Source organism: Ipomoea triloba, chromosome 5 (assembly GCF_003576645.1).
Source record: "Ipomoea triloba cultivar NCNSP0323 chromosome 5, ASM357664v1".
Classification (NCBI taxonomy): Eukaryota; Viridiplantae; Streptophyta; class Magnoliopsida; order Solanales; family Convolvulaceae; genus Ipomoea; species Ipomoea triloba.
The window spans coordinates 28,809,626-28,832,038 of NC_044920.1; the positions used below are offsets into that span (position 1 = coordinate 28,809,626).

Below are 22,413 nucleotides of genomic sequence, written 5' to 3' on the forward strand. Positions count from 1 at the left end.
GTCGGTGACCAAACATGATAACGTGAGTAAAGAGACAAGAGATGGATTGCTGGATATTTGTATTCAGGCCTAAATTATAAAACCACTCTTTGGTCGCCATGTGAATTGGTGTAGGCCGGAGCAACCAACCCAGCATAGCTTATCTGCAACTGCATATGCATTCTCAGCTCCCACTTGTAGAATATGGCACCACATTCACCATGTTTACACCAAAGCACGATATCAATTTTGAGTCACCCACCAAAAGTTATTGAAAATCAAAAGTTTACTACTTTTTTTATCAAAAAAAAAGTTTTCGACTACTTTTAGTATCAGAAGTCTTTTTTTTCGATAACATTGACCTTTTTCAGTAGTTGAAAATTTTGGTCAATTAAGGAATACTGGTAATTCTAAAATTTTGACCACCAATGATTGAAAAGATTAATGCCAAAAATGTTGATTTTTTTTAATAACCACGGTGAAATGATAAAATAGAAAAAAAAAATTATGCTGGAAAGCATAAACCCCAATAGAAACAAACCAAAAACCAATTTGTTTATATAAGATGCATAAACATAATTTTAAAATTTTAAGAGGTTTTAAGGTCTCTTAAGTAGTATTATACAATTTCATTGTTATCTGGATTGTATCATTACCCGTCCCATAAGAAGAGGTTTGCGACTTTCACTCAAAACACTTCTCCGAACTAGATAGTCATTTTTCACCATATACTAACGTCTCAACTAGAGCACTAATGATAGTGAACTTAAATCATCAATATCCTAATTTTATCACAAAAACTAGCTCAAAAATTAAAGTTTAACTCAACTTAAATATCACTTCAAACTTTTTTGTGAGGCCCTTCTCCAAAATTGTACAATTACAAACATCCAAAAAGTACAATAACATTACATTTCACAACAGTTTGCCGCGTATTCTGTAAAAATTGTACCTCTACAAAACACAAGGCAAGGTATTTTCGCGGGGCATGATGTCCCTAAGATTGTCTTAAATTTTTGAGTATATAATTGTACTCCATCCCATAAGAAGAGCAGGCAGGCTTACAGGCTATGGAGATGAGCACTACACACGCAGAATACAATAACACATGCAACAAGAATTATGACTCCTTTGCAACATCAGTTCCAGCTTTGGACTCAGGCAGGCTAGAGCGATTGACAAGCCTCTCGACGGTGAGATCACAGCAGGCTCCGCTATCAGATCTTGCAACTTCGAACTCGGAAACGCTAGAGCCTGTGGCAATACTCTCCGCGGGGATCTTTGTGATGTTGTCACATACTACACCGTTAGATGTTGCAGTTTCAGGCTTAGGCTCAGGCTCAGGCGGGCTAGAGTGGCCAATTGGACTCTCGGCTGGTGTCTTTGGAAAATCATCACGCACTTGGCTATCAGATGTTCCATCTCTAGACTTAGGCAGGCCAGGGCTAAAACGGGCAACAAGCTTTTCCACGGGTGTCTTTGTGACATCCCGACGCACTCCAATATCAGAAACAATCCGGCTGACACAATAAACGCCGCATCCTACGGCTGACAGACCACCAATGCCGGTAGTCAAGAAGCGAAGCGGTGATGAGGCGATTACACTGACAGCGGCGAAAACCGAAGCTGCCTGTCCACTCCGGCCTACACTGAGATCTGTATAGACAAGCAAACCAGTCTTGCAATAGATTGCAAAATCCTCACAGTTCTTAAATAGGTTGTAAACTCCAAAACCATTCTGAAGCAGATATTCAGCTCGATGAAGTACATGCTCCACTGGATCAGAGCAGGCAAGTGTGCATGTTCCTCCTCGAACTTTGGCAAGAAAAAAAGCTGGAGAAACACCGTACTGAAAAATATAGAGTTCACCACCATAAAGAAAACATTCAAGGCAGGATATGATTACACCTTCAGTCACTGATTGATCACCACATCTTGGGCATGGGGGGTCTAGGGGCTTGACAGGTGAAGAGCTGAAAACAAAGCTGTCTAAGAAAGTTCCTGTTCCAATCTCATGACCTGCAGCCCGTGTGAAATGAATAACCTTTCCATCACCAACATATATCCCTGTAATTGTTTGCAAAGAATGATACTCCATAGCAGCATAATGTAATATGGCAACATAAACTATGAAAACTGACAATGAACTTCACACATTCAAGAAAGAATACAAATCAATAAATGTTATGAGAAATAATAGAAACTACTTGCTGGGGGATCTTAATTAATGTTTTTTTTTTTAAATCTTCAATGGAGACACCATACCATCACCTTCTTTTTACATTTTTTTTTCACCATTCTCAATTTGATATAAAAACCATCATAACCTTTTTAATTTCCCAACTTCCTATAATCCCTTTGACTCGAAAATAGTTTTTGCCAACAGCTCAACTTCATTGCAGCTTAGTCCCAATCTAGTTGGAGTCACCTATATAATCATATGTATTAACTAAAACCAAGTAAACTTTGGTCCACCGCTACCTCTATTACTAACATATTATCCTTATTGTAATCAGAAAATACATAATCTATCTTCTCTCAATTCGTCCTCAATAAACACCGTTGCCTTACCTATAGAAATGTCGAATAGGATCTTTTATTATATTCAGAAGCAAACATCTTCATATTCCCACCACCTGACACTCATTGCCATAAAGCACTGCGGTTTAATAGTTGTTTGATAGAATTAACTTCCCAGGAATTTCACAGTCAAATACAATCTCAATTTCACTGCTTTACCATTGCCTTATCTATAGAAATGTCGAATGGAATTTGCAATTCCTTCTCACCAAACTGTGGAATTTTCCACCTTTTTGAATTAAGTAGAAAATAAATTGCAATTCCCTCTTGCAAACATGCTGATAGGGAAAAAGGCCCGAATCAATATAGTAGTGAACTGATTCTAGTTTTGGGCGCGAAAGCTAATGATCAGGACCCACCAGGAGAAATTAAACAAGAGAAGATGCGTCAGAGTTAACCAGATCGCGGTTTCATACCAGTTTGACCCAAAAAATTCTAAAGTTATTTCTGGTAAAACATAACAAAAACAGGCTCTTCTTCAAATATAAGTCAAGATAGCAAAATGAGGCATTCCAGAAATATGAATTAGAAAAAAAACAATTTTATGCTCTGCAGAAATTTAGAGAAAAGAAAAAGCGAGAGAGAGGAAGTGAGACAAAACCGTGATGAGCGTAGAGATAGTTGTGCCTCCACGAGTAAACGTGATCCCCCGGCTTCAGTTCATCTTTTTGGATCTTATGAGAGAGAACTCCGACCATTGCTCCGCCGGAGTAGTCTGCGTCGCCACCTGCTCCGCCGTCGTTTACTCACCGCACCGTACCGCACGCGCTAAGTTTCGCTATTGCTTAGTAACGCCGCTTTCAGTGTGGCCTATTGGTATGCCTTTAGTCACTTCTTATTTGACTGTCATTTTCTATTTCTTTCTTTTTCTTTTTATTTTTTTTTAAAGAAATTTGCTATTTCTTCTTATGTTCGCGAATTAGGCAATAGAGTAATTTTACCAGTACTCTTAATTACTCCCATTTTTCTTCCCATATTTGGAATGTTTGAATTTCTCAATTTGGTATGTTTGAATTTCTCAATTTAATAGTGACCATGGTAATTGGTAACTATCCATTCATTATTTTTCTTCTTCCAATCAAATTTAAACACAAGTTGGAATAAAAATTGAGAGTCCATAAAATATTTTTCTAGACAATAACGGTAATTGGTTCATGGACGGACAATAATTAAATCTAAATTTTATAAAAAAATAAATTATTTTTTGAAATATTAGTTTCATCATTTCATCATTGTTGAAAAATAATTTATTGAAAATAATTAGTATAAAGACCTAAATATTTTTATATAATTAAAATACATGGGGTAATATTAGTATTCATATAGTAACTCTTCTCGCACAAAGTGTGAAACATAAAATACCAAAGAAGGGTAAAGCTTTTTTTTTTTTTCCAAATTCGAAGGAATTCATTTTTCATTGGATTAAATTATTCATTAACTGAATAAATTAATATATATGCCAAGAGCTTGTGGTCTAGTGCACCCAGTTGCACCCCATACGAAAGGAGTGGGTTCGAATCTCAGAAGAGATGATATTAATTCTTTGTGCTTCAATTTAAAAAAGTAGTTATGAACAGATACTGCATTGTAACAGAGTCAGTAGTACTCAAAACAATAAATTAATATTGAGAGGAAAAAATTCTCCCAATAAATATAGCACCTAATCATTCTTAGAATATTCCTTTTGAATTGCTTATAAAGCTACCTAGTAAGCTTGTATTATTATTTCTAGCTAGTGCAAAAGTAAAAAAATAAAAATAATAATAATAATAATAATAAATGAGTTGTTAAATTTTATATGAAAAGTTAATTAAGTTTTAAATTTTATTTTTTTTGAAAATAGGTCTATAAACTTTTAAAAGTTACAATTAAGTTCAACACATCTTTAGGGTTGGCAATACTCGAACGACCGGAGACTAACAAACGATCACATATCGAATATCACCTTCTCCAATGAAAAAGGCTAATTAGTCCTCTTCTCTGTTGTGAAGAAGGCAACTAAATCACTTTCTCAATTGCAGTTTTGCCAGGACCATAGTAACCCACTTAATAATAATTGATTTTTGGACTTCGATGCACTAAAATAGCCAAATTGATAAGTTTAATTACAACATTTAAAAATTCAAGAAATCAATTAATTTTTCGTATAAAGTTTAGGGGATAATTTAACCATTAAAAAAAGTAGATTTGCTGTCTTCATTTTATCTGTACACATATACATATACATAAGTGTTTTACAACAACGATGAATTAGAACAATTTTCAAGATTGATGCAAAGTTGCAAACACATGACATAACATCAAATATTTTCTCAAATGTAAATACTGAATATGCATGGCAAACCACTGAAACCAACTAAATAGTTTCTCTGTCCAGTTATTCATCACTAAACTAGTAGTAATCAAAGAGACTGATCATTATTATTATATAATATACACATTGATCCAGAGGAAGGCATTAACAAAGTCTGAATGTGCAGTTTACGATGATGCTTCATCACCGGCTGCCTTGTGGTGCAAACTGACCGAGCTAAATGCTCTGCCGATCCAGCTGATGAAACGAAACATGCATCATGTTAGAGTATACTAAAGCATATATATATAACAAGAAGTCAGCAAATATAAAACAAGAAATTAGTGAAGATGAGTGTGAGGTTCACGAATACCTCCCCCAGCTGCTATTATTGGCTATATTTGGTTGTTGTCCCTCGTGGGAGGTCTCGATGATCTCCCAGTCATCATCGGAACCCACAGATTCCTTGGACTGATTGCAAGCATTTTCAATGCTTGAATCGACTCTAACATTACCGGATTGAGACTCTTGCTCCTCCTCCGCCAGTACCACTGGTTCAGCATTGCAGGGCGAGTTTCCCTCCTCTGCCACGAGCAGCTTACTCTCGGAGCCATCTTCTTCAGTTGAGTGAGGGCACTGCTCCCCTTCAACCACAATGTTCATCTCCGCAAATTTGGATGGCAGGTTGCCAATCTTGCCATTAACCTCCTGCAGTAACTGATTAGCCTCTTCAGATTTATGTAGTTCATCCTTGTTTTCATGCTTCTCTTGCAATAGTTCATCTTTCTGTTGCTCATTTGAGACCATGCTTGAAGCTTTTGCATCATTGGACAACAAGGACATTACCTGCTGATAATTCTCAGCTAGATTCTCAATGTCCTTATCTTCGGTGGTATCTAAACTCCGACTTTGAAGTGATTTCAATCCGTCTCCCTCCTCACAAAGAAGCTTTAAAAAACCTCTCATCACATTTGTGGCTTGAAACATTCCTTCATCCAACTTTGAACTTGGAGCTTCTCCATCAATATAACCAATAATAACAGGGTGATCATTAGCTCGGTCAGTCCACAAAGCATCTAAAGTCGAATTCAACAGTTCTGATTCATCACCAGCCTTAACCTTCTGTTGGACTGAAACAGAAACCTGTGCTGCTTTTGTCATATAGAGTCCTAAAAGACAAAGTTTTGCATAACTCTCAATAGGGCAAAAAAAATAAATCGCTCGGTCCATAAACACAGCTGTTGTGTTCGGGAAGTCACGACCAAGCAACCACAAGAAGAAGCTAGACGATACTGGACGGTCCAGCATGGCTGCAATTGACCCGGACGGAGAGGATGGCGGGGTGGTAACCACCAAAACATCAGAGTCGCCCCATAACTCATTTCTGTATTTCCTCCAGCTCGAATAGAACGATGTCAGCCTCTGTTCAGGAACCGATAACCCCTTCCGTGCTGCTTTTTTGTCCTTCCTCACACCATCCTTTTCCGTCTCGGGCTGCTTAAATTGTCTGGACTCATTATAACATTGAATTTGCATACCAACCACCTTCTCCTTCTCAAGTCTAAATGGCACAAAACTTGTCTCTCCCTCCATCATAGGCTCTGTGGTTTTGCTTTGATCTACAACTAAAGGAGGTGGTTCATTGGCTGCCTTTTCAAACTTCCACCCCAAATTTTCCAATATCATCATTTCTTTATCAGTATTTACCTTGCTGCTAGTCTCTGCCTCATCTTTAGACACATTCATTTCCTTAAAACCCTTAATCAGATCAGATTTTTCGACTCTATCCTCCATAGTCCTTTTAACTCCTCTGTTAAATTGCATATTATCAGCCAAGAGATTATCATTTTTATAAATTCTCGATTCACAAGCAGTAATCTGAACCATCACACTCCGCACCGCGTTATTCACAGTGGAAATCCTGTACTTGGCAAAACACTCAAAATCGTTCACGCAGCTCATCAATAGTTTGGATTTGGGAATCTCCTTGTCAATACATCCAACAGTTAATGTGCAAGTAGGATCATCGTTCGACTTACCAGATTTAAGCCTTAGCCGCATACTCCGAATAATCTCATCCAATTTGGAAAGCCCTTCCTCATCGCGACGGCACTCGGGCTTAAGTTCCACCGAGACAGGAATTCTCATCACCTCCGTGGGGTAGCTCGACAAAATACGGGGCCCGGAGAATCTCCTCCTGGGATTAAGCTCCACCGAGACCGGAATTTTCAACACCTCCGTGGCGTAGCTCGCCAAACTGCGCAGCCGAGAGAAGCTCTCCTGCGCACAGAGGAAGAAAATCGACGATGGAGTGAAGACCGCCGTGGTTCCAGCGAGATCTTCTCCGAACAGCCATACGAAAAAGTCGCCGGTTAAATTGGAGGCCGCCTGCGCCGGCGTGCTGAAGACTATGATATCGGAGTTTCCCCAAAGGTGTCTGTGGATTCTCCAGGTAGAGTAGAACGCGCTCAGGCGCTTCTTGAATAGCTCCGTGGTCATGGCTGGGGATTAGGGGTGGATTTCTCCAAGAATTGTTACTGCACAAACACGAAGAAACTATGGAAGACTAGAGTGGAGGTCAAGGTCTTCGATCAATAAATCCGTAGAAAGGAACGATGGCGGAGACCTACTGTATCTCTTCTTAAAAATAGATAGAGTTGCAAATTGGCCGAGCCTAGTCGAGCTTTAAAAAATTAATGAAATAATCTGGCCTTTGGGTCTAGGCCTGTATAGAGGTTACAGGCAAATTATTGTGTAGATCATGGTTCACATTGTTATATGAACAATGAATATAAAGTACATTTTTATTATACTAAAAGTATATTATTTCATTGTACATATAAAATAATATACTTTCAATACTTAAATAATGTACTTTTAATATATTAAAAATGTATTTTTTATTTATGATTTTCACAGCTGTGTGGACCATAGTTCATGCAATAATGATTAGATGTTACAATTCATTTGACATAAAGTTATTTTAAAAGTTTGTTTAATATGTAGGTCATTACAAAGGCAAAGTCCTGCTTTGAGCCTATTTAAAACTTACATGTTAAGTATTTTAAAAAAATTTAATGAGTATTTCTAAATAATTTAAAAATATATATGTAAACCTACATATAGGTAAGTGCAGGTTTTAGAATGATGGAATTTGAACAATTTTCAAGCAATAGGAAATACTTTTTCAAACTGATAGTAACATAGTATTAAAGAAAAAATGTAAATAATACTGAATATATGGATGGCAAACCACAGAAAGCAGTATGGTAAATAGTTTGACTGTCCAGTTATTATCACTAAGATAAACTAGAATATGAAGACATCGATAAATAAAGGCTGAATGTGGTGCCCTGCCTTCATGTGGTGCAGCAAACTGACAGAGCTGCCTTGCAAGCTAAATGTTCATTCTACCTTCTGCCGATCCAGCTGATACAGATGAGATGAAAACATGCATATATGTTAGAGGAGACTTGCTAAATCATATAACATATAATAAACACTCTTATACAATTAGTTAATGTTATCAACTAATCATACATTCTAACTCAATTAGCTAATATAGGATCCGATGAGGAAAGAATTAAGAAAGAAATTAGTGAAGGGATGAAGATGATGAATATATACCTCCTCCAGCTGCTGGGGCCGGCTGCTATATCTTCTTCTTGTTCTTCTGGTCCCTGAATGATCTCCCAGTCCCAGTCATCAGGAATCATTGGCTTCTCAGACTCCACTTGTTCAGCAGCAATGCTAGCATTAATAATGTTGGATGCTGCGGCTTTAATCTTCCCATTAACCCCATCCACTAACTGACATTTATGTACTTCATTCTTATCTTCCTCCTCGTCCTCGTCCTCCTCCTCCTCATCATCATCATAATCCTCCTCGTCCTCCTCCTCATCATCCTCGTCATAATCCTCCTCGTCATCCTCGTCATCATTCTCGTCATAATCCTCCTCCTCCTCCTCGTCATTCTCATCATCATCATCATCATCCTCCTCCTCGTCCTCATCATAATCCTCCTCGTCATTCTCATCATAATCTTCCTCCTCTTCCTCGTCATTCTCATCATCATCATCATCCTCCTCCTCGTCCTCATCATAATCCTCGTCATCATTCTCGTCATAATCTTCCTCCTCCTCCTCGTCATTCTCATCATCATCATCATCCTCCTCCTCGTCCTCATCATAATCCTCCTCGTCATTCTCATCATAATCTTCCTCCTCCTCCCCCTCCTTGTGATCATCATCATCCTCATCATAATAATGCTCATCATCATCCTCATCATAATCCTCATCATCATCATAATAACGCTCATCATCATCCTGTTGCTCATTCGAGACCAAGCTTGGAGTTATTGCTGCTGATGCTTTTGCATCATTGCAATTCCACACGGACATTACCTGCTTATATTCGGTGGAATACTCAAAACCATTATTGACGCACCCCCACACCCATAAAAAAAAGTTCCGGGAACTTAAATCCCAGCACACCTGCGTGCTCATCACTGTCAAGAAAGCGCTCAACCGCTCCTTGAATACCTCTTCTGTGATCATGGTTGCAGGGTTAGGGCTTACGTTTCTCCCTCCAACAATTCTTATGAAAGAGCTGAGTCGGAGCAATATAATGCAAGTGAAGGTGGTTGTCAAATACTCAAATGTATGGGTCCGTTCAATCCTACTCTAACTCTGCTACTCATCAACTATTCAACTCAACTCAACATTGTCTTCATTCTCCTTATGTAGGACTAGGATTAGGACTCTAACTTTTATTTATTATTTTTTTTTAATACACCGGTTTATATATATATTCCTATACTTACTAGATCGTTAAATGTATTTTGAAAGAAAGAAAAATATTTTTTTGTTCTTCATGAATTTTTTTCTCTTATATTCTTTTATGAAATTTTTATTTATTACAAAAGAAATTAAATATTTATTTATCTTTACTCGTGAAATTTTTTGTCCACCACAACACCCGCAGACATGAGCGTCCAAGGCTTGCAATTTGAGTGGGAGTGAGAGATAGAGAAAGACTGCGTGAAACCAGCAGGGCGGGAGTATAATACGAACCTTAGCTCTCATGTCCTAAATATATACTTTTCAGGAAAAAAAAAATAAAAAAAGGCACGCGCATACATAGTGTATATAGTTTTACACGCACATTGCACACGCGTGTATATGTATATATATATATAACATTTATGATTTAGCATCTTATAATAAAGTAGCAATGTTTGGATTTAATTTGTGTGTATTTTAAAATATGTTATAAAATAAATTAGAGATGGAATGTTTTAATATATTATTTCATATTATCTATTTGTTTTAATCTTATCCATTCATTAGATATTTAAATAGAGAAATGTTTCCTTTTATATTAAATATAACAATGGGTTGTTGACGACTCCACCAGCTTGATGAAGAAAAGAATTGCGAGGCGAAAAAATGTTTAGAAAATATTTAGATATCAAGGTTTTAATTAAACAATTATAGATTATGTCATTTTTGTAAATTAATAAGGATAAAAGAGAAAAAATATTAAAAGTCAATTATTTTAAAAAGCTACTTAGAAAAGAGGAAATGGATACAAGGATATCTACACCCGGTATTAAAAACATATATGGGAAAGAGAAGTTTGGATGGGATAGCTTGTGCGGAAGAAGGTTTGGATGGATCGCTTGTGCGGAAGATTAAAATTAATAGGTGAGCTGATTATACAACTCGTAATTTAGCCCGCAGTGACTAAAAAATAAAAATAAAAATAAAAACATTGTCTTCTCCTCATTAAGCACGACTCAATTTATTTATTTATTATTTTTAAAAATAATGTACCAGTTATATTTGTTTCCTATACTTACGGGATCATTTCCCTAATTAAAAAAAAAAAGTTTTGGAAGGAAGAAAAATATTTTGTCCCTCATGAACTTTTCTTATATTATTTTATAAAATTTTTATTTATTAAATAACTTCATCCCTAATTAAAAAATGACTTTAGTAATAATCAAATATTGAAAATATCAATCAAATTATGTCATGTAGATGAAGATTGAAAAAGAAAAATATAAGAGAAGTATGTAACATTATTTTTTACGATATAATTGTAAAAAAAAAATCATTTCTTAAAATAAAATTTGTCTTTTAAATTGTCATTTCTCAAATTTCTATGTTTCAATTTCTGTTTATTTCTCAAATAAGGTAGTTTTTTAAACTTTTTATACTTTATATTGACTTATTATCCAACTTAGATTACTTGCTTAATAAAATAGAACATTTATCATTGTACTACCATAATAATAATAATAATAATAATAATATTATTATTATTATTATTATTATATCGTGTATTTAATATATATTTAATATATATTTAAATGAACTTCATATTAATTAAGTTTAAGAGTAATGCTACATACCTCTCATATTTTTCCCTCCAAATCCTCCAATTCATCCTCAACAACATTTAATTTGTAACTAAATGCTATTTTTAATTAGTGGTGGGTTACAAATTTATTAGCCCTTAATGTATAGAAACTACATGAGGAGGTAAATAATGGTGAGAAAATTTAGGAGGGGAATAAAGCATTTTCCTAAATTTAATATTATAACAAAACAACTAATTATGCATAATTTATTATTTATAAAATAAAGCATAGATATTTAGATAATAACCACAGAGATGTCAGTAGTAGCATTATATTGTACAGTACAGTAGATTTGTAGTGTTCACTCAGCAATTTAGAACAACTTATATTTGTTTACCGATATTATACCCAAAAAACGCATACAATTAAAGAATTCTCTTCCTTCATATTCTCTCATCTCTCTCCCCAAAATCTCTCTCAGCCTCTCACTCTCCCTGCCTGCCTCTTCTCCCTTCAGTTTTTGCATTTAAATTTTCTTAACTCACCCAGAAAATTGTATTAAAAAGAAAATATAATTAATCTCTGCGACTTCTCTTCTTCATTTTGTCCTGCACACGGTACCTATCTCGACGTTCTTCTCTCCTGCGTTTCTTTGACACTTGTTCTTCCTTCGCCTTCTCTGCTTCAGCTACTTTCTTCCTTTCTTGGTCTTTGAGTTTACGCTTTTTAACCTACAACCATCCATCCAAAAATGGAATAAGTAGCTAGCTAGCGAATACAGATTGATTTTCATGATCCCTATAGGAGGAGCACTGAGAAAACCACCGATATCGATATGGATTTGAAATACTGCAATCACCAAATCTGTACCTTCCAAGAGGCTTAGTGGGCAACAAAGTTACTCAGATCAGTAAATAAATACGGAGTATTTACCTTCTCACTCCTAATAAGCCGGAGATGTTGAAGAACGCGTTGCAGTTTCTTCTCATTAGGTTCCATCACAACTGCCCTCCTATTTTCCAGAGTAGGCCTCCTCCGAGATGGAGTATCCTTTGGTTTTGAGGAGAACGGGAGAGCTGCTTGCAATGACTTGGGAATAACCAAGGGATTGAACTTTCTTGCTTTTCTTTCGATTGGCTGTTATAGGTTGAACGAAACAAACAAAAGGGAAAAAAGAAAATTAAGCACAATGATAATTGGGGTGAAGGATCAGAGTATGTGGTACCATGGAGGAACAAAACAAAATTCATACATCCTTAATTAGCTTGTTGAATGACTGACAGTAAAAGACGTAATAATACCATACCTTATACAACGAGTCCTTGTTCACTGGAACAGCCAGATTATGTTCTCTCCTTAACTCGGAAACTGTTTTCATTCCTTCCCAGGTCTTACCACGTGGCTGCAACGCAGTAGTCAATGGATTGTAAAACTGAGGAACTTCAACTTGAGTCCAAGCACGCAAGAAAACAATGTCACTCATCAGAATCCTATCTTCAAATGTGCACCTAGCGATGCCTTCTTTGGCAAGTCCACCCTTCTTCTTCGCCATGTTACCAATCTCTTCTCCAGCAGCCTATTTATATTTGGAAAATACAAATAAGCATACAAACTTAAATTTCACTAGCTGAAACAACAAATTTCGGAACTCAAAAAGTGAATTAAGAAAATACATACAGCACAAGATGGAACTAGAACAGGTTCCCATGCAAAGGAATTGAAGATATAATATGTACAATGCCCTTAACTGGTGAAAATACCTAATAATAGATGAGATGAGAAAATACCTTTTTCACCTGCCCACGGATTCCACTAACAGTTCGAATAGCTGCACCTTCAAACCTGGCTATTTCAAGAGCTGAAGTGAACATATCCTTAATTAGAGCAGTCTTCTTGAAGATTTTACATGGGTGACCAACTAGCTTAATCTTTTTCACTATACGTGCAGCATGATTGAACTCTAACACAGTTGCAGTTGCTGTAATCCTGAATGCTGCCTGAACAACAATGTAGTAACAGTAACATTGAGCAAGCTATAAAACATCTAGAAGCAAATGTAGTTTTTGTTTCTTACTCCTTTGTCATTAATTCCTTTATCCGCTAGGACTCTCATTAAAATTTAGACAGCATATGAAACTAGTTCGCTACAACACAGCATGGTCATAGTTAAGCAAAAACACAACTCAGGACTCAATTTTGTAAGGAAATGGTATGGTTCCATTGAAACGCATACTCATGAAGGGGTCAATAACATATTACTTAAGTTTCATTAACAAGACACTACATTTCTCTCTGAATTAGACTGCCATGTGATATACAATTGTTTCAGCATTTTCAATTGGATTGATATACTATCAAATTAAAGGAACATGTTCTAAAAACCCAATAATCGTGATACACATGGCCAGGAGTGCAAACAATTCCAAATAATAAATTGTACCCAGAAGTGAACTACAATTCTAAAAATATATGATACTTGCTGATAAAGTTACAGGATTGACAGAAGGGTAGAAGTGCTCCTGTGATGCTATTGAAATATTGAGAAGATTCACTCTTATCTAAGAAAATACCATCACTCAGTAAGGACGTTGAGAGAGGGATCACATGCACAAGCAGATGAACTCAAAACGAAATTGAACAATCAAATACAATGGAAAACTATGACATCTTTTCTTAAGCTAGTTATGCAACAGAAGTGAAGGAGACACAGAAGCTAGCTGACAGAATACCTGATTATTTGATAAATTCTGGACAGCAATCATTCCAGTGCGTGGTGGTGCCAGAGGACCCCAAAACATGGCAAGACAATGCATATGTTCAGGTGTGTACTTAAGCATCCGGTAGCGACCATTAAGGTCCTCAATAGCATAAATTGGAGTAGTTTGGTAACGCCTCCATCCAATAGAAACAATAATTGGATCTCTAGTCTTCAGTACTTTCTTGTGCCATCGGTGCCTCTTTAATCGGACCTATAAGGAAAAACAGCTTCTCATACACATGTTCCAATGCAGCTAAAAATAATCCAGTTAACAGAACAATTAACAGAACCCAATATCTGTTTACCATATCTCATCTCCATCATTTAAGAATAAATTTTGAGTAAAGTTACAAAGTCCACAATTAAATGAACAGAGATGAAAGAAAGCAACAGAATGTTCTTTTTGTTTTTCCTGGGTGTAATTGGGGAAGGGTCAAGGAGAAAGTTGTTAAAAAGTATAGTATACAAATGCCACCTGCAACGGAAGAATCAGAAGACTAATGCCTCAAAGACAATTGACAAGAGCTTGATAAAGTGATCTAACCTGCATGTATCCAACATTTTCTTCACCAAGAGCAAGCCCTCCAACTAGAACTGGATGACAAGGATCAAAATATTCAACCATCTCAAAGGGAACATCATGGACTTCAAGCCTAAGATACATCCCTGTTCTGAAACCTTCTATTTCTATCCGTGTGGCATCATCAAGTTCATTAAGTTCAGCTAAATTTTGTTGTTTGCGAAGTTCAATCTCATCCTTCAACTGTAAAGAAACAGCACAAGTAAGTGATTGCAAGCCCTCCATCATTTACGCAATTCTGTTAGTGAGAAAAGCACACCTTATCAAAGTATCCACTTCCACTGGCTTGACCTCGAGAGTCAGCGCCGGATTTATTATCATTGCCCTCATCAGCAGATTCCAAATCATCATGTGTATGCTTCAGTTAAGTCCACAATTTCATAAGCAATCGAAAAGCATGCATTAAGATGCTGGAAAGATTAAGCTCACAAATGATTAGCAATAAAAATTTTCCTTGAAACAGAATCATAATTGCTGTAAGAAAGCACAACAATGCCATTAACTATGAATGAAGTGGGAATGCATGGAATAATGAGGACTATGAATTCTATTTTATGTGAAGGATATTGAGCATCAAATTTGGCACGAAGAGCCAACTTTTTGAGCCTTCGTTCCTCAGCTGCCAAAGCTTCATCACTTTTAGCAGAAGCATCATTTCTCTGTTGGCTCTCATATTTTTTCCCTGTTTCCAAGTCTTCAAAATCACCAAATACATCATCATCATCACCATCATTGTCATCACTAACAGCATCCGTGGGTACACCTGCAGCAGTGGCCTTTGACCAACCTCTAGTGACAAAACGATTGCGAATCCCCTCAATCAAATTTTCATCCTTCCAGTTTTTTTCACTTGCATGGCTGAGGAATTTAGAGCAGTCCTCAGCATCCAGATTATCATCATATAAGACATCTTTTCCTTTCTGAATAAATTAGAAAACAGGCAGCAATTAGCAAGGCAATAAAACAAGGGAGAAAAAAGTGACTACCTGCCCCAGAAAAGATAAAAAGTAATTGGCAAATAATAAATTGAATGAACAATACTAGTTTCATTTCAACACATGCCTTCTTTCCTTCCCCTTTTGGCTTGAAGAATTCATCATCCTCACTATCATCATCTTCACTAATCTGTTCCATCTCAGAAGCAGTTGTTGACTTTGATGCAGTTTTCCCATATACAAGTTGCATAAGATTAAGACTCTGCCTTGAATGAGCCCGTTCTGCTAATGACTCTTTCCATCTTGAAGCATTTCCTAACTCAACTCCTATTATTAAAAATATATATTTTAAAAAATATTAAATATGGAATGTAAAAGTTATGGGCTACAAGGTGTGGGAAACTTTTTTTGTGCAAAATTTGCCACTTCCTATGTATTGTATTCATTAAGATTCCAATAAAGCATCCGCAAACAAAAATGCAATTGCCAATTGACATAATGAATGAAAGAAATATAATGTGTGTGGAGGGTAAGAGAAACACACCATCTCTATGTTCTGATGAGTTTTCAGCAGCTACATCAGGTTCAGATTCTTCTTCCTCATCAGAATTATCTGAATCATCACCTTCCACCTCTTCATCTAGTTCTTCACTATCTTCATCATTATCCTGAATCAGCAAAAAAACCACTATGAGTATTAAATACAAAAAGAAGTGCAACCAAATAAATATGCATGTTCAAATATGGCATCAATGCAATTCTTATGCAATCAATTAATCATACTCTAATCTATCATAAAGCAGTGAAAAGGGATTCAGTATAAGATAGAACTCAAAATTTCACTCTCCAACTAATATTATCAAAGGAGGAGGCAATTTTGATGTTATTCGTATGCAGACCTGTTTTAATATCTCAAAAACATAGTAAAGAAATTTGAGAAAAAATAAAAACTAAAATTAACAAGATAAAGTAAAACTGCTTTTACTAACAGGTTTAATAGAAATACCTCTGCATCATCAAGGTCATTGTCATTGTCAAAGATAGCTTTTCTCCTCATCCTTCCATCATGGAAATCGGCTTGCTCTCTAAAACCACTATTAGATGTGGTCCCTTGCTCTGACCTAATATCATTTTCTTCATCAGAAACATCATCAGAGTGATCTCCCTCCCCATCTGAAGACTCTGAGTCATCCATGTTATCAATATCAGCTTCTTGGTCTGGTAAATCTTTAGCTTCCAACTGGGACACTGATGATGTGTTGGGCTTTTTGCCAAAGAGAGAGATAAAACTCTGTTCCAACTTCTCATCAATTGAATATTTAGTATTCTGAAGTGATTTAACTAAAACCTCCCCAACATCATGGTTATTCTCTGCTCATAAGAATAGTAAAAATTAGCATTGAAGTTAAGCAAGCTAAAAAAATAAAAATTATGAATAAAAGAATAATTCAACTTCATCATTTATCATAATGCCAAAAGATTGAGAAGTTCAAAAAAGAAAAAAGAAAAAATATAAACATATTGCCAAGCACACAAATAGATGGTTCAACATAAAAGAGAAAAGAGTTAACCCCTCTGCTTCCCAACTAAGATAATGTATCACAAGGCACAATCAAAAAGAAGAATAAATGTTTCCAAAAAAAATAAGAAGAAGAAGAAGAAGAATAAATTTAGTTATGCGGTATCAGTGTCATTTGGCAAAACTGATGCTGACAAAATTAAGAGAGAATCAAAAGCCCTGTAAGTTTAGAATTGAGTAAAAACCTTTCTGAGTCACACCAGCATTTGCATCATCTGCTTTAGAGAACTGAACAAAGTGATCATTTATGTTAATGTACACAGCATCCTTATCATAAAGAAGGTCTCCAAGTCCAGACATAGGTGCATAAAACAACTTTTCCTTGTCCCTTAAGCCCTTCTTCTTAGCTGCTGTTGGTAGTGGGCATGGATCGGCTAGAGCTGTAACACCAGCCAAACTGAAATCACCAACCCCAGCAATATGCACCTGATCATATTGTAGGTTAATCAGAAATTCAGGATAAGTAAGCTTGTGCGTGTGTGGAGAGAGAGAGATGAATAATATGGAGTATTATTATATCTTTTCAAAATCCAGGTAACAATTTGTTGGCCTCAGTACTTTAGACCAAGCTTGTTATACTATCATAAACCAAGCAATTATAACCAATCTTCTATGAGGGAAAGAAATCAACTATCTTCTTATGTCACACAAATATGTCATATGGTCTATTAATTCACACAAAAGCCCATCTCAAACAGCATACTTAAACCAAGAATACCTTCAAGCCCATCACAAAAGAATGCCAGACTGTTGGCGACTCTAAAGAAAACTTCAAGCATAAAAAACCATTCAATCTTCACATAAAAAATTACTACAATTCTCAGGAATGAATTATACATAAAACAGGTTTCACAAACCTTTGCTCCCTTCTTCAGATTACAACCACGTAAATATCCATACAAAGTAACATTCCTGTCGCACTTATTATTCATTTGCACTTTTTCCGGAGGAGTTACATCTTCAAAACGGTCTACCATGATGTAAGGATGGGACATTCGCCATGACAGTGGAGGAAACTTCATAACAGAAATAAACCTTGCAAGGTTATGTACTTCACGTTTGGCATACCTGTTCAATGATTAAAGCAATTTTAGAACATATAATTTAGCAACGATCAGAGTCCTAGTTACCCATTCAAAGACTTACTTTCCATGAATAAGACCAGATAAATAGAACAATTTAGCTCCATCGTATATCTCTGTCCAGAATCGATGCTTTAATCTTTGCTTTGTTTTCTTAAGTTTCTTCACATCTTTGAATTTGTCCAAGTGAGTGAGAACACCCATAACTTTAGGGAACCCATGATTTTGCAATATATTAAGGAACTCAAAAGTTTCCTGCAAAATAAATCAATATAACAAACTGATGCACTTCTGAAGTAGTTGTATGTTAATCTTAGCACACTAAGGAACAGTACATATCTATCAGATAGACCAACTTTCATTTTTTCAGATAATAGAATAATGGATATTTAAGCATAAAATATTACGCATGTGGGAAGAATATATCAACCAATTTGGCAGAAAAAAGAATGAGAAGGCTACAATTAAAGTAACTTGAACATCCATTTCTAGCAAACATGTTCAACAAAGTGACCAATAGCAAAAGCTTTCCCAAAACAAACTCCCTCTATCTCTAACTGGATGATTTGCTTTATCGGTTTTTGAATTATCTTATTCTCTGAAATGGAAACTTCAATTCCTTTGCATACACCACTAGAAGATCAGACACACTTTTATAGCATTTTAAACACCAAGCTGATACTCTAAACTCATAGGTAACACACTTTCATAGCATTTTAAAAGCCAAGATGTTACTATGAAACTCAAAAGTCAATAGTTTCCACCTGATAGTAGTCAAAAAGGCAAACAGGACTAAAATTCAATGGAGCCGAGATAAGAATAAATAGAAAGGAGCTAATAAAGTAGAGCAACACCTCTAGCCACAGACAACTGGAAATAAATGAATGCTTAAGAAGTATAAATGCCTTCAAAATCAATTGTAACTATTTAAAAATGACATCCTCCAAACCTCAAATTTAGCTTCTAGAAATTCCTTTATGTTAAGAGAATGAAAAGAAAGCTCACCATTTCAAATCCATAGCTTCCATCAATGAGAAGCAATGCTAAATCAGCAAACTTTGCAACATCAATCATGCCATTGATATCATTTGGGCACTCCACAAACTGCAAACGCCTTTGCTTTCCTACAGTATTAAAATTTAGCTATGAATCATTAACCATCCCCAATAAACTAAAGCAGACCCAAACACCAAAAAGTTTAGAGGAAGGATAAGAGGATTGTGCCAATACTTCCTGTACACATCATAAACCAACTTTATCTCTCTCCACAAGTAAACAAAAGATCAAAGTATTTACAAATGCAAGACAAATGGCAATAGGGAAATAAAACGCAGCCCACAGAACAATCAAGAATTTCAAGAGACCTCAGCCCTTATATTCTGAATCTCTAACATAAAAACCAGCAGAAATAATGAAGAAAAGGCTTTACTTGGTATGCTTATTTTTTCAGTATAACCAACTGTTTTCTTAAATCTTAATACACGAAGAAAACAGTGCTTAATTGCATGTTTCTTTCATTTATTTCATCTTCCAACTCTAGAACCAAGCCCAAGTTAGCTAATCCAAGCAAGCACATCAAATCAAACCTGATACAATAGTAATAGGACCACGAACTTCAGGTAAATTATGCTTTGTGTAGTGCTTGACAAGACTCTTTATAAGCAGCGATTTTCCGACCTACAAAAAATCAATAATCAACTTAGAACTTTCAAATCCATAAGAACCAAAAGGCACACATACTAGCATACCATCTCAAAAGCATATATAGTATACCGACCTGTGGCGGTCCCTGGACTACAACAACAAAGGGAGCTGGCTCCCCGGTGGAGCGGTCAATTGTCGGCACATGAAGCCTCCTCTGCTCCTTCTCGGTAGCTCGAGCTTGCAGCCGCTTGGCTTTTACTGTTGAATTGAATGCAAACGCCTGGAGATTGATGATTCATTACAAATAAGTACCAAAAAAAAACACTTGTAATTTTGGAACATTAGGGAAAGCATACATAATGATGTATATACACAAACAGAAATCCGCTTTGAAGACAAAAAATGTAACAATAGAAACAGAAAGAAATTTGTGAACCTTAGGATTTTTTTGTTTTTGAGTTTCGTCAATGGACTTGGATTTCTTCTTATTAGCTGAGGAGCCAGACTGCCGCTTCCTGTGCGACTTGTGCGACTGCTCCTTACTGCTTTCAACAGCCATAGCTAATTTTCAGAGGAGCACGGATTCCAGAAGGCGAGGCGAAGTTTTTTAGAGTGCGTTTATGAAGGCTGTTGTTGAAGCTTATGATGATGATGATAATGGAGGTTAATGGGGGTGAGGAGGCAAAAGCCAGCGGCGGGATTATGGCGCCGGTGACCTGCGTTTTGTGTTATGCGAAGAAGCGATTATATTTTGTTTTGGGCCAATTTTTTCATATGCCGTAGTTGGGTATTAAAGTTGTCTGGTTTAAAATTGGACTTTTATTGTTGGGCCGATTTGTTGGGTTTGTTTAATAATAAGGTATTGAATTCAAATATTATAAATAAAACATATGATGGGCTTACGTGGGCAATTTATATCGTGGACCACGGTCCACAGTGGTCTAATATACAAAATTTGATTTCATAATGTACATAATTCATGTTCATAATACACATACACATAAACACTGTATAATGAACCTGAATTAAGCATTTAACATAGTGCACAGAATTCATGGTTCATAATACACAGAATTCATGTTCATTATATCATGTTTATGTGCATGTATATTATGAACATTAATTATGTACCTTATAAAGTCAAATTCTATATATTGGATCAGGATCCAGAGTGTATATAACGATTGGTTATATGACGACCTTACTGGCCTAATAACTCATATACCAATGCCCAATGAAACCAGCCCAAGAGGGCAGCCCAAATGACCCTTCATAATTGACCATTAGTAGCAATTATTGGATAGTTTCCTCGATTAAGATTCGACTGAAATGTTGTGTGGCAAGCATATTGCTTGCAATTGCCGGGTTGGTTATATCTAACTCTTGTTCGGCTTTCTTCACATAAAAGTCAAATTTTATGAGCATAACGTGAGTTAAATATGAAGTGATCCTAAAGTGATGGAGATGTCTTATGTTAAAAAAAAATTTGATTGATATACTCCTTGTCCCATTTTAATTTTCTTATTTACTATTTATCGGTTAAACAAACTATTTGTTATTTGTTTCATTTCGTTAATATTTCCTTATCAATTTTTTTAATAATTTCTAAATATATAAATTTTGTATGCTAATTGTGAACTTAATATTGTACAAATTGCTCTCAAAAAAAAAAAAAACGTTGTAAAAATTAAATTATAAAATTTTGTAATTAAACCTTGTATTTTTTTTTTTATTGAAACACTCATAATTATAGTAACAAACAAAAATGTCATCATACTATATAGTAGTTGGCTAATTAAACGAGAGATATACAATACAGAGTAAAATATAAGGAGTTTTTTTTTAATACTCATGATTCTTTACAAAGTAAAGAAATTATTTATTCTATATCTAAGCCCCCACACCAGGCTTGAACTTATTACCACCCACATGTAATGGTAATTGATATGCCATCATACTACATGGTAGTAGGTCATAAGGAGTGTTTAAAAAAAAAATTGAGGTTTATTCTTTAAAAAAAAAATAATAATAATAAAATTGAGGTTTAGAAAAAATTAAGGTAGTTCCGGAATTATAGGGATATATTGGGGGGGACCATTATTAGGCTTACTAATGACAAGAGAAGAGAAATGCGAAACAGTACAGTACACCATTCATAGTCTATCATAGATATGTTTTCTCTCTCAAATCCAATTCATTCCTGGTCGGCAAAACTAAAGACCCGTGAATGTTGTTGCCGAGCTTGTCGAGGAACAGACTGCCGTCATCATTGCGTGATTCTCCCTCCCAGTTTTAATTGGATTTCAGTCAATCTAGCTACCTAGCTACCCTCCTGTCCACTCCAAACCTTAATCTAACCGAAACATTAATTAAACCCCCCAATAAACAATAATACATTATTACTGGATAATGATGGCTGGATCTATGTTACGGATATCTGAAACATCTACCATGCAAACAATCATAGCGTCATCCATACAATAATACACCCTGCCCACTTATTAATACCCAGTACTATATATAAATTGAGACAATCTTTACTAATTTGGTCATCTCTATTGATTTTTTTAGTTTAAACTAATTAATTATGAACAAACTAATTTAGTTTACATTATTGTA

The 22,413-nt window shown here is 35.7% G+C and overlaps 3 protein-coding genes and 1 long non-coding RNA gene across 4 annotated transcripts; 1 reads left to right on the plus strand and 3 right to left on the minus strand.

Moving 5' to 3' along the window:
* Positions 1 to 797: 797 nt before the first annotated feature.
* On the minus strand, positions 798 to 3,387 carry LOC116018728. Its single transcript, XM_031258699.1, has 2 exons — positions 3,161 to 3,387; positions 798 to 2,046 (listed from the first exon to the last, which is right to left on the minus strand). The coding sequence occupies exons 1-2, from the start codon at positions 3,255 to 3,257 to the stop codon at positions 1,100 to 1,102; spliced, it is 1,044 nt and encodes a 347-aa protein (XP_031114559.1). The 5' UTR covers positions 3,258 to 3,387; the 3' UTR covers positions 798 to 1,099.
* Positions 3,388 to 4,758: 1,371 nt separating this feature from the next.
* Positions 4,759 to 8,626, minus strand: LOC116019770. The gene is made up of 4 exons (XM_031260099.1): positions 8,480 to 8,626; positions 8,210 to 8,281; positions 5,226 to 7,389; positions 4,759 to 5,110 (listed from the first exon to the last, which is right to left on the minus strand). Exons 3-4 carry the CDS (start codon positions 7,349 to 7,351, stop codon positions 5,041 to 5,043), a joined length of 2,196 nt encoding a protein of 731 aa, XP_031115959.1. The 5' UTR covers positions 7,352 to 7,389; positions 8,210 to 8,281; positions 8,480 to 8,626; the 3' UTR covers positions 4,759 to 5,040.
* Positions 8,627 to 9,111: 485 nt separating this feature from the next.
* On the plus strand, positions 9,112 to 10,154 carry LOC116021204. The gene is made up of 2 exons (XR_004098944.1): positions 9,112 to 9,511; positions 9,836 to 10,154. It is a non-coding gene; the product is annotated as an uncharacterized LOC116021204 (long non-coding RNA).
* Positions 10,155 to 11,471: 1,317 nt separating this feature from the next.
* On the minus strand, positions 11,472 to 20,491 carry LOC116019708 (ribosome biogenesis protein BMS1 homolog). Its single transcript, XM_031260005.1, has 18 exons — positions 20,231 to 20,491; positions 19,928 to 20,074; positions 19,737 to 19,827; positions 19,156 to 19,274; positions 18,215 to 18,405; positions 17,926 to 18,136; positions 17,254 to 17,494; positions 16,496 to 16,860; positions 16,034 to 16,157; positions 15,617 to 15,816; positions 15,122 to 15,474; positions 14,814 to 14,907; positions 14,519 to 14,737; positions 13,946 to 14,185; positions 13,004 to 13,213; positions 12,523 to 12,792; positions 12,150 to 12,353; positions 11,472 to 11,947 (listed from the first exon to the last, which is right to left on the minus strand). The coding sequence occupies exons 1-18, from the start codon at positions 20,351 to 20,353 to the stop codon at positions 11,792 to 11,794; spliced, it is 3,558 nt and encodes a 1,185-aa protein (XP_031115865.1). The 5' UTR covers positions 20,354 to 20,491; the 3' UTR covers positions 11,472 to 11,791.
* Positions 20,492 to 22,413: the final 1,922 nt, after the last annotated feature.